This window comes from Coffea arabica, chromosome 8e (genome assembly GCF_036785885.1).
Source record: "Coffea arabica cultivar ET-39 chromosome 8e, Coffea Arabica ET-39 HiFi, whole genome shotgun sequence".
Lineage (NCBI taxonomy): Eukaryota > Viridiplantae > Streptophyta > Magnoliopsida > Gentianales > Rubiaceae > Coffea > Coffea arabica.
Genome location: NC_092324.1, coordinates 20,076,973 through 20,089,216, shown reverse-complemented (window position 1 = coordinate 20,089,216; position 12,244 = coordinate 20,076,973). Strand labels below are relative to the sequence as shown.

The 12,244-nt window shown below is 42.5% G+C and overlaps 1 protein-coding gene across 1 annotated transcript; it reads left to right on the top strand.

The window, feature by feature from the left end:
- The first annotated feature begins 924 nt into the window (after nucleotides 1-924).
- LOC140012679 (uncharacterized) lies at nucleotides 925-11,983 on the top strand. Its single transcript, XM_072060960.1, has 8 exons — nucleotides 925-3,265; nucleotides 3,373-3,486; nucleotides 3,838-3,947; nucleotides 4,113-4,740; nucleotides 5,038-5,337; nucleotides 9,428-9,677; nucleotides 10,515-10,863; nucleotides 11,975-11,983. Exons 1-8 carry the CDS (start codon nucleotides 925-927, stop codon nucleotides 11,981-11,983), a joined length of 4,101 nt encoding a protein of 1,366 aa, XP_071917061.1.
- The last annotated feature ends 261 nt before the right edge of the window (nucleotides 11,984-12,244 follow it).

Here is a 12,244-nt window from a genome sequence, read left to right as displayed (position 1 = left end):
CAAATCTTGAACCTTCAAAACAAAACCAAAGTTCTTGTCTCGAACTTGCGGCTGCCCTTACTCAAATTTGACACAAAAAAAAAAAAATCTTGTTTCTTGTGTGTAGGATCCGAATTGAAAAAGAAAGAAAGATCCATCTTGCAAAAAAAAAAAAAAAAAAAACAACGCAAGAAAGAAAAAGAAAACACAAATCGGATTTCAAGAACAAGAAAATAATTTGCTTGGGTAGCCTAGCCGAGCTTGGGTTGAAAGAACAAACCTTGTTGCCTTCAATCTTGAACTATTGGCCGCCTCTCTTTGTCCACGAAACCAGCAGCCATTAACACCCCAAAACAACCAAGAAACCTTGCTACTAAATAGCCACAAAAGGTGGGAAGATAAGATAGGGTTTCCTACTTTGTAGCCACCTCTTGCTTCTGTTTCTTGATTGTGGTTTGTGCCAACTGCCCAGCCGATCTTTGGTGCATATTTTATAGTATTTCAAGCCAATAAAAACGTGGTTTACAAGTCCCAAGAGTCCTAATCAGTTTTGGATTCCACTTGGTAGTTAACTCCTAAAATTAGCTACTAGTCACAAACCAAACTTTCCCTTTTCTTGATTTTTTTTTTCTTGGGCGGACAGCTTAGGGTATTTTTCCAGCATATTATACATTTCCTTTTGTGTCTTAAAATCAGTCCAATAAACTTCCAAAAATCACAGCCTTCATCCGCCACACTTGGGTGTAATTTGGTTCAAGTTTGATTGAATTTCTTCAAGAAAATTCTGATTTCTTCAAGAAAAGCAATCTAGTGACTTGAGAAGTGATTGGTGAGATCATTAGAGTGTTTTAATACACTTGAGTGAAACACGAGTGTGAGTGATATACTAAGGGAGTGAGTGAGGTGTTATTTCCACTAACCCTATTTTTGCAGGAATACCTCGACATGTTCGAAGGGAAGGAAACTACTCCTTTTGATCTTAAACTTGTAATGGATGCTATGACTGATAAATTGCTCAAGATAATGAAACAGGAATTAGAACCATTGCATGAGAGGATGGATAGTCTCGAACACTCCCAAACCAATTCTAAGTCCCGGAGACACAAAGCGCCAACCCGTGACTATGAAAGTTCCAACTCCGAGGAGGAATATGGGTCGAGGACATGGAGGAATAAACACCACAAAGCTGGTGTGGATCCAATCAAAGGCGTTAAAATGCAATTGCCTACTTTCCAAGGCAAATCCGACCCCGATGTCTATTTGGAATGGGAGAAACGAGTGGAGTTGATCTTTGATTGCAATGATTACACCGAGGAACAGCAAATGAGACTTGCAGTCATGCAATTCACCGACTACGCCATAGTGTGGTGGGATCAAATCACTACTAGTAGAAGGCGAAGTGGTGAATACCCTATCACTACATGGACCGAATTGAAGGGTGTCATGAAAAAATGCTTTGTTCCTAGTCACTACCACTGTGACTTGTACCTCAAACTTCAAAATTTGACACAAGGAACCAAAAGCGTGGAGGACTACCATAAGGAGATGGAGATAGCCATGTTAAGGGCTGACATTGTCGAGGACCGGGAAGCTACTATGGCACGATTTTTAAGTGGATTGAGGCCTGAAATAGCGGATCAAGTGGAGATGCACCACTATGTGGACCTCCATGATATGCTAGACAAAGCTATTAAGATTGAAAGGAGGCTCAAGAGGAGGGGTCCAATTCGACACAATTCCAACTTTCAAGCTGGAAATTGGAGAAACCAACCCTTCAAGAGGGAGGTCAGCCCCTCTAGTGCATTCCCTTTGACCAAACAAGGTGGGACAACCAAGGAATCACTAAGGCCGAATGCAACTTCCTCAAAACCACCCTCAAGGGGCGATGGTAGGCCTACTCATGAGGTAAGCAATGTTCGAAACCGCGACACTAAGTGCTTTAAGTGTCAAGGATTTGGACATATTGCTTCCCAATGCCCAAATCAAAGGGTTATGCTTATGCTACCAAATGGGGAAGTTCAAACGGATGAGGAGGATGAGTATGAGGACATTCCTCCCTTGGTTGAGGAGGATGAGGAATTTGAGGAGATACCAGCTCATGGTAAAGTTGGTATGGTTGCAAGGCGAGCTCTAACTACTCAAGCTGGTAGAGATGACCTTCAACGAGAGAACATATTTTACTCAAGGTGCCATGTGATGGACAAGCTTTGTAGCTTGGTAATTGACCCAGGGAGCTGTACCAATGTTGCTAGTGCACTCATGGTGGAACGATTGAACTTGCCAACAAGTGATCACCCCCGACCTTACAAACTACAATGGTTGAATAATAGTGGTGAGGTACGTGTTCATAAGCAAGTTTTACTTAATTTTGCCATTGGTAGATATAAAGATGATGTTTTATGTGATGTTGTGCCTATGCAAGCTACTCATATTATTTTGGGTCGGCCGTGGCAATTTGATAAAAGGGTCATTTTTTATGGTTTCTTGAATAAGTATTCCTTTGTGCATAATACTAAAAAGATCACACTTGCACCTCTTACACCTCAACAAGTGCATGATGACCAAATTGGGTTGCAAAAGGAATATGACATGCATTGTGACAATAAAAAGAAAATTTTGCATGATACAAAGAGCAAAATGGCCGAACCATCTTCTCATAAAATTGACACTTCACATTCGGCCATTGAAGGAAAGAAGGAGAGAAAATCCATCATGCTTGCTAGAACTAGAGATGTGAGAAAGGCTTTGCACTCTAACCAGATTTTGCTTATCTTGTTTTGTAAAGAGTCTTTGCTCACTAATGAACTTGGTGCTTCCTTGCCTAGTGCTATTGCTAACCTTTTACAGGAGTACCAAGATGTATTCCCTGAGGATATACCTAATGGGTTACCACCTTTGAGGGGAATTGAACATCAAATTGATTTCATTCCTGGCTCTTCCCTTCCAAATAAGGCACCATATAGGACTAATCCGGAGGAAACTAAGGAGCAACAAAGGCAAGTAGAGGACTTGCTTAGTAAGGGCTGGATTCAAGAGAGTCTAAGTCCTTGTGCTGTACCTGTCCTACTTGTGCCAAAGAAAGATAGAGGATGGAGGATGTGCACCGATTGTAGAGCCATAAATGCCATAACGGTAAAGTATCGCCATCCCATACCTCGATTAGATGACATGCTTGATGAGTTACATGGTGCTATTATATTTACTAAGATTGACTTGAAAAGTGGTTATCACCAAATACGCATGAAAGAAGGGGATGAGTGGAAAATAGCATTTAAAACAAAACATGGTCTGTATAAGTGGTTGGTCATGCCTTTGGCTTAACTAATGCACCTAGTACCTTCATGAGGTTAATGAACCATGTTTTGCGTTCTTTTATTGGTCAATTTGTGGTAGTCTACTTTGATGACATTTTGATCTATAGTAAGAGTGCAGAAGAGCATGCTGTGCATGTACGAATGGTCTTAGATGCATTTCGAAAGGCAAGCCTCTATGCTAACCTTAAGAAGTGTACTTTTTGCACTAACCAACTTGTCTTCCTAGGTTATGTTGTGAGTGAACAGGGAATACGAGTTGACCAAGAAAAGGTGAAGGCCATAAATGAGTGGCCAATTCCAACCAGTGTAAGTGAGGTAAGGAGTTTTCATGGCTTGGCAAGCTTCTATAGACGCTTTGTCAAGGATTTCAGCACCATTGCTGCCCCACTTACAGCCATTATCAAGAAAAATGTGCCGTTCCAATGGGAAGAAGAACAAGCTAAGTCTTTCCAATTACTTAAACACAAGCTCACACATGCACCTGTATTAAGTTTACCTAATTTTGACAAGGCTTTTGAAGTAGAGTGTGATGCTTCTGGTGTAGGTATTGGAGCTGTGCTAATTCAAGAGGGGAAACCAGTGGCTTACTTTAGTGAGAAGTTGAATGGTGCTTCGTTGAACTACTCAACTTATGACAAGGAGTTGATGGCCTTGGTGCGAGCTCTCCAAACTTGGCAACACTACCTCAGACCTCGGGAATTCATACTCCACACTGATCATGAATCGCTCAAACACATCAAATAACAATCCAAATTGAGCAAAAGGCATGCGAGGTGGGTAGCTTTCATTGATAGTTTTGCTTTTGTCATCAAATATAAGGTTGGAAAGACTAATGTAGTGGCTGATGCACTTTCTAGAAGGTATACACTAATCACTACATTAGACACTAAGTTGCTTGGCTTTGAATTCATTAAGGATTTATATGCAGCTGACCTAGACTTTGGTGAGATTTTCACAACTTTGCCACGAGTTACTCGTGAGCATTATTCTATGTCGCAGGGGTTCTTGTACTACAAAGGTAAACTATGTATTCCAATGTGCTCCATGCGACTTTTGTTGGTTAGAGAGGCTTATGGTGGAGGCCTCATGGGACATTTTGGAGTGGCCAAGACCTTGTCAATTCTTCAAGAGCATTTCTACTGGCCTCGCATGAAGAGGGATGTCGAGAGGCATACACAAAGGTGTGTCACTTGTCACCAAGCCAAATCAAAGGTACATCCTTATGGCCTCTACACTCCGTTACCCATTCCACATGAACCTTGGGTAGATTTGTCTATGGACTTTGTACTTGGATTGCCTAGAACTAGACAAGGGCATGATTCCATTTATGTAGTAGTTGATCGTTTCTCAAAGATGGCTCACTTCATTCCTTGCCATAAAACTGATGATGCTAAACATGTGGCTGATTTATTCTTTAGGGACATAGTGCGTTTACATTGGGTACCTCGTACCATTGTTTCTGATAGGGATGTAAGGTTCCTTACCTACTTTTGGAAAACTTTGTGGTATAAACTAGGGACTAAATTGTTTTTTTCTACTTCTAGTCACCCACAAACTGATGGACAAACTGAAGTGGTTAATCGGACTTTATCTACATTGTTGCGAGCAATTATTAAAAAGAACATTAAATCTTGGGAAGATTGCTTGCCTCATGTTGAATTTGCATATAATCGCACTGTGCATACTTCTACTCAATTTTTACCTTTTGAAATTGTTTATGGATTTAACCCTCTCACACCTTTAGACTTGTCTCCTTTACCTATTTCTGAGAGAGTTAACCTAGATGGTAAGAAAAAGGCTGAGTTCGTGCGGGATTTGCATACCAAAGCTAGAGCTAATATTGAGAAACGTACCCTTCAATACATTCAAAGTGCCAACAAGGGACGTCGCAAGATGGTGTTTGAACCAGGTGATTGGGTTTGGATACACATGAGAAAGGAGCGTTTTCCAATCCAAAGGCGCAACAAACTACTTCCACGGGGTGATGGCCCATTTCAAGTTGTGGAGCGCATCAATGACAATGCCTACAAACTTGACCTTCCAGGTGAGTATGGAGTACATGCTACATTCAATGTGGCTGACTTGAGTCCTTTTCATGCAGATGACGAGCTTGATTTGGGGACAAATCGCCTTCAAGAGGAGGGGATTGATGAGGGGCTCAAGGCTGGTCAAACACAAGTTGCACAAGTCATTCAAGTACCAAGTGGTCCAGTCACAAGAGCTCGTGCCAAGAAGATGCGTGAATCTTTACAAGCCCTTGTGAGTACAATCCAAGGCCGCATTGGAGATGATTTAAAGATTATTGAAGGCTTGGAGAATGAAGATTCAAAACTTTACACATTGCTCCAAGTAGAAGACCCTCCAGCGCCTGTTGCTAGTTAGGCGTGCCCTCACCTAGCGGTCACGCTTAAGGAGGAGTTAAGCTAGTTCTATTATTTATCCTTTTATAGTTAAATATTAGTTAAAGTCAGTCCATTATGAACCTAGGGCTGGCCGAATCCTTTTCATTAATTGGTAGGGTTAGTTTAGTCAATTTTCGGATTAGGGTTAATGCTTGTAAAGGCTATAAATAGCCATACTTCCTCCTTGTTGAGGATATTCATAAATTATATAATATTTGTTAGTTTATTCACTTTTCTCTTCCAAGAGAGCTTTGCTTGAATACTTGAGAGTTTTCTTGAGTTATTCAAATTGAACTTATCAATCAAGTATACACCTTGATTGTGGCGTTCTTCTATCCAGATCGTTGGTTCACTAAATCGTTAGTTGTTGGGTTGAGATTCATCTTAGTTCATCAACTCGGGGTTTAGAGGGGGGGTCATACGTGCCGCCTTTTCAACTTTATTGTTCGTCTAGACCCGCGCATTCGTATCACTTATGAGGTCATCCCTTAGGTAAATAAAGTAAGGCTATGGACCATTAAGCCCTTATTACAATGACTTAACTAAAACAGCAAATGTGACTAGAGAAGGGTCACACATGGTTCTCTTTGACATGCACCACATGGATGACCTTCATTCCTTGATGCTCAAGTCCCTCAATGACCTTGGGGATAATTTCTTGGCCTTGTATCTCACGAACAAGCCCTTGGAGTTCCTTCCTCATCTTCTTAGCTCGTGCTCGAGTCACGGGTCATAGGGGAACTCGAATAGTTCGCAATGGTGACTCTTGGTTCGTATCACTTGGTACATTTTATTCCCTTCAGGATGTACCGTGTACTTAGATCGATGTGCTTCTTCCAAAATTTCCTTCTTAAGCCCTTCGTCCTTTAGCATTACTATACGATTTCAAAATTTTAGCACGCCATTCACACCCAGATTAAAATCTGACTTTTCTCCTCTATTAACTTTTTCCAACCACTTTTGCACTTCAAGGTCGTTCTCTTGTACTTCCTTGATATGTTCCAACAAAGTGGATTTCACGACAATATTCCCAAGGATCACTTTTCTTGGTTCAAGTCGAGAATTCCAACAACTAACCTCTTCCAACAAGTTGATGTGTGCACAGATCTCAGCCCACGCAACGACCCAGTCCGAGTTCCATTGGGCCCAGTCATACGTGCACGGACCAAGCTCTTCAAAGAATCCCTCCAAACCCTTGTTCGAATTGTCCAAGACCAACATGGAATCCATAGAGATATTGAAGGCTAAGAAGGAGACAATCAAGTTATCTACACCATGATCCAAGCCCATGAGGAGACAAGTGGACCTCCAAGAGAATTGGACGAACAGGGTCTTAAGCCTTAGTGTTTATTAGAGTTGGATTAGTTTGTTTAGTAGAGCATGGGCCGGCCCATCTTGACCCCAAGATGGCCGAATTTCCCTTTCCTGTTTTCCTTAGGTTTTAGTAGCCATTAGCCTATAAAAAGGCTTGCTTTGTAAGGTTTTGAGGTGGAGGTTTTATGAATAAAATTTGCTTAGTTTTTCGACTTTCTTCCTTGTGAGAATTTCGAGCCTTTACTTGCTCTTGGCAAGGGTGTTGAGCAATCTTGCGTCTTGTCCTTGATTGTTCTACCGACCTATCCACTGGAGTATTCACCTTCCATTGGAGTCGTCGTTCTACCGCCTTCTACCAATTCGTGTCGTTCGTGTTGGTTTTAGGTCCTGCATTTCAAGCGTTGGACAACCTCGCTAGATCCTTGGGCAATGTGCTACGTGTCTCGAAACATGTTGATCGAGGGTCATATCAGTTGGCTTTAGAGCTTTGGTTGGGTATATTCCGTTATATCCGTAGCTTTGTCTTAGTTTTATTGATTCCGCTGCCTTGTTACAAAAAAAAAAAAAAACAAATCTGTCTGCACTTTTCTTCCTTTGTTGTATGAGTCGTTTGGTTCAAATCTGTCCGTAGTAGTTTGTTGCATCAAGTGCTGGTCGTTTGTGTCTCCATCGTGCGTGGCTTGTTCATCAAATCTGTCCGCACTTGGTTCTTGGTAGTGAGTCGCTAGTTATCTTCAATTATTGCTAGGGTTTTGTGTCAAATCTGTTCATGCATGCGTGGTTGTTGCCTTGACAAATCTGACCGTATCTTGTGTCCTTGTTGCATCCAAAATTCTGTCCACGTCGTGTGTGGTAGTTAGCCCAATCTGTCCGTGGTCATCAAAGAACAAAAGAAAGTTCTAAGGGCGGCGACTAGGGTTTCCTACTTGCGGCTAGGGTTTGTATGCGCAAGAGTTTCTTGTTTCCAAATCTGTCCAAGCTTATTTGTTGTCATCCAAGTCGTTTTATTTAATTTTCTAATCTGATTTGGGTTAATCTTGTTGGTATTGGGGAATCTTGAAGGAAACCTACAAGAATCTAGGGTTTCTTGAATTTCTTGATCATTCTCTTGAAGTTCTTGATAACTTGCTTGGGAGTTCTTGACAGATCTTGGAGTGTCGAAAGTTTCTTGTTGTGAGTGATAGCCGAACCAAATTTGGAACTTGTTTCTTTCGGCCAAGTGGTGTGTGTTGTTTTGCATAAGTCAAAAAAAAAAATAGAAACGAAAAGGAAAAGGAAAGAAAAAGCATTCGGTTGGCAAGAAAATTAAACAAGGAAGAAAGGTCGAGTCCTTTTATTGCCAAATCAGTTTGTTACATCTTGTTTCTACCCAAAACAGAAATTTAAAACCCAAGAAAAGTACTCAAAAATTCTGCCCTACCTCTTCTTGTGGTTCTTGATCACCTTGTGCCTTGATAACTTGAACCACCCTTCGAGGTTCTTGAATTTTGTGACCACCTTGTTTCTTGAAAACTTGAACCTCCCTTCGAATAAACAACTTCCTATACTTTCTTGCGGTGGTGAAGGGCTTTCTTGGCCTAGGAGTAAAATTCTTGGATGAGTCTTGAGCAACCCATGGGGGTGAAGTTTGCGTGAGGGCACTCGCATCCTCTTGCTGCGAAGCCATAGTCGAAAACGTCTTGGTTGTTGCGCAAGGTGGGAGGGTAGCCGAATCTGGTTTGTGTGTGTGTGAGCTCGGGTTGTGTGGAGGGGATCTTATAGGTGTTCAGCCGACTTGATAAAGGATTGAAAGGGGAAAACCAAATATGAGTTAGAGAGGGAATTGTGAGGGCCGAATTTGATTTGTTGGCAAGGGAAAATCGAAACTGTTTGGTAACCCTTCTTGGATTGGGATTTGGAAGTTTCTAAAAGTTGTTACAAGAAGAAAAGGTTTTCCTAAAAGGTTTCCTACACTAACTTGTTTGCCAAGGTCGACTAGGAAACTAAGTAAAACACTTGGATACCCTCTTTGTTTTCACTTGGACACTCTCTTCTATTCTCTCTTAACTTTTAGGATACTTTCCTACATTTTCTACTAAATTTCCGAAAATCACTCCTACGTTATAGGAAACTAGGGTTTTCTTTCTTTTAGCGCCTTTCCTTTGCTGTCCGCCACTAGAGTCCTCCCAAAACTGCCATTTCCAACTTAACTTACATTCCATTTCGTATCTTGCTTCTTGATTACTCTTGTGGAAAAAGTTGGTGGCAATTATTGGGTTTGAGCGGCATTTCTCAACTATCTAACCCAATAGGTAAAGGCATTTGGTAAGGCCCATTAGAGTGCTTTTGAGTGATCCACACGAGAGAGGGTGTTACACTAAGGGAGTGACGTGAGGTTATAATTGCATTGTTTTCTCTTGTTTCTAACCATTTTTGCAGGCATGGAGCAAGAGCAACCACCCACTGACTACTCATTAATGTTCACCGCCATGAAGAATGAGCTCAGGCGAGTTAGTGAACAACAAATGGAGGAATTGCGCACTCGCTTTGATGAACTCTCCCAGAGTCTCACACGAGGCTCTCGTTCCAGGTCTCACAATCGGAGTGCCCATGGCAACAGGGGAACAAATAGTGAAGACTACTTGGGTAGTGAGGATGATGAACGTGCCGAGAGGCCTAAGAGGGACATGTCTAAGAACGAACTCAAGGGACTTAAAATTCAAGTCCCCATGTCCAAAGGCAAGAGTGATCCTGAGGCTTACTTGGAATGGGAAGGCCGCATTGAGATGGTCTTCGACTGCTACGACTATAGCGAGGAACAAAAGGTTAAGGTAGCCACTGTCGAGTTCACCGACTACGCACTAGTCTGGTGGGACCAAGTAAGGACTCATCGAAGGAGGATGGGAGAACCACGAGTCCGGACTTGGCGAGAACTCAAGGTTTTGATGCGCAAGAGATTTGTTCCTAGCTACTATAACCGTGATCTCCACTCTAAACTTCAAACCCTCACTCAAGGCAACATGAGTGTGGAGATCTATTACAAGGAGATCGAGATGGCCATGATGAGGGCAAACAATCAAGAAGATGGTGAAGCGACCATGGCCAGGCTTCTTAGAGGTCTCAATCCTGACCTTCAAGAAGCCTTGGAGCTCCAACATTATTTGGACATACAAGACCTTCTTGAACTTGCCATCAAGGCCGAGAGGGGAAAGAAATTGAGGCGTGGGACCCGTACCTTCCAAACTTGCAACTCGCCTTCCTGGAAGGGCAACCTACCACGGCGAACAACCCACGAAGCTGGAAATTCGGCTACACCAGCTCCTTCTAGCTGAATTCAAGGTAATGCCTCTAACCACAATATCAATTTTACCCCTAACAAAGCTGTTGACGTATCCAAGTCTGCTTCTAAGGCACCACTTATGACTCCTAAGGCTAGGAGTAGGGACATTAAGTGCTTCAAGTGCCAAGGGTTTGGACATATCCAGTCTCAATGTCCAAATCAACGGGTCATGCTAATCACTCACAGTGGCGAGATAGTGTCCGATGATGACGATTGTGAGGAGGTGCCTGGATTGATCAAAGGTGACTGCCTGGAGGATGACTCGGCTGAGGAAGATTGCTCTCCTACACAAGGAGAAGTAGGTTACTTGGTGGCACGACGAGTGCTAACCGCCCGAGTCAAAGAGGATGAGCAGTTGCAACGAGAGAACTTATTTTACACTCGCTGTAAACTAGGTGATAAGGTGTGTAGTCTCATCATTGATGGGGGAAGTTGCACCAATGTGGCGAGTTTGCTAATGGTTGAGAACTTGGGTCTCCCAACTACTAGACATCCACACCTCTACCGCCTCCAATGGCTAAGTGACGATGGCGAGGTACGTGTCTTCAAATAGGTACGCGTCCCTTTCTCAATTGGTACTTACACTGATGAAATTGTGTGCGATGTAGTGCCTATGCATGCCACACATGTCATCTTGGGGAGACCTTGGCAATTTGACAAACACGTCACATTCGATGGAAGGGCAAATAAGTACACACTTTTGCATGATGGCAAACGTAAGGTCCCCACACCACTCACACCTATACAAGTTTACGATGACCAATTAAAATTGCAAAGGGAGTGTGACTTAGACCGTCAAAAGCGAAAGCAAAAGACGGTCGACCATGGCACTTGCTCCACGCCCACTAGTGAGCAATCGACTAAGGGTCAAGTGAGCACACCTAGTGTACCACGTGATCATGCATTGGCTAAACCAAACACTAGGAAGCAAAACATGATAATTAAGGCCAAGGATGTGCGCAAACTTGTAAATGCTGACCAACCCGTCTTACTCATGATTTGCAAGCACGTGCTACTAGACGTTGCTGAGCTCGATAAGGCATTGCCTTCGAGTATGGTTGCTCTTTTGCAGGAAATTGAGGATGTTTTTCCTGATGAGGTACCTGATGGCTTACCACCCATTCGAGGGATTAAGCACCAAATTGACCTGATTCCTGGAGCACCACTACCCAACAAACCTGCTTACCGCAAGGGCCCTGAGGAGACAAAGGAGTTTCAACGGCAAGTTGATGACCTATTAGGTAAGGGTTGGGTAAAGGAAAGTCTAAGTCCTTGTGTTGTGCCTGTGATACTTGTCCCCAAAAAGAATGGTACTTGGCGCATGTGCACTGACTGTAGGACCGTTAACGCTATTACTGTTAAATATCGTCACCCCATTCCTAGATTAGATGATATGCTTGATGAACTCGATGGTGCTATTATATTCACTAAAATTGACCTAAGGAGTAGCTATCACCAAATTATGATGAAAGAAGGCGATGAATGGAAAACGGCTTTCAAAACCAAACATGGCCTCTATGAGTGGCTAGTCATGCCTTTGGGTTGACTAACGCCCGTAGTACATTCATGCGGTTAATAAACCATGTTTTGAGGCATTTCATTGAAAAATTTATCATTGTTTACTTTGATGATATTCTAATATATAGTTGCAGTGAACAAGAGCACATGGAGCATGTGAGATTAGTTCTTGAGACACTTCGACAGGCGCGTTTATACGCTAACCTTAAGAAGTGCACATTTTGTACTAACGAGCTTGTGTTCTTAGGATATGTAGTGAGCTCACAGGGAATCAAAGTAGACAAGTCCAAGATTGAAGCCATCAAGCAATGGCCAACTCCAACATCTATCCATGAGGTGCGCAGCTTCCACGGATTGGCAGGCTTTTACCGCCGATTTGTCAAAGACTTCAGCACCAT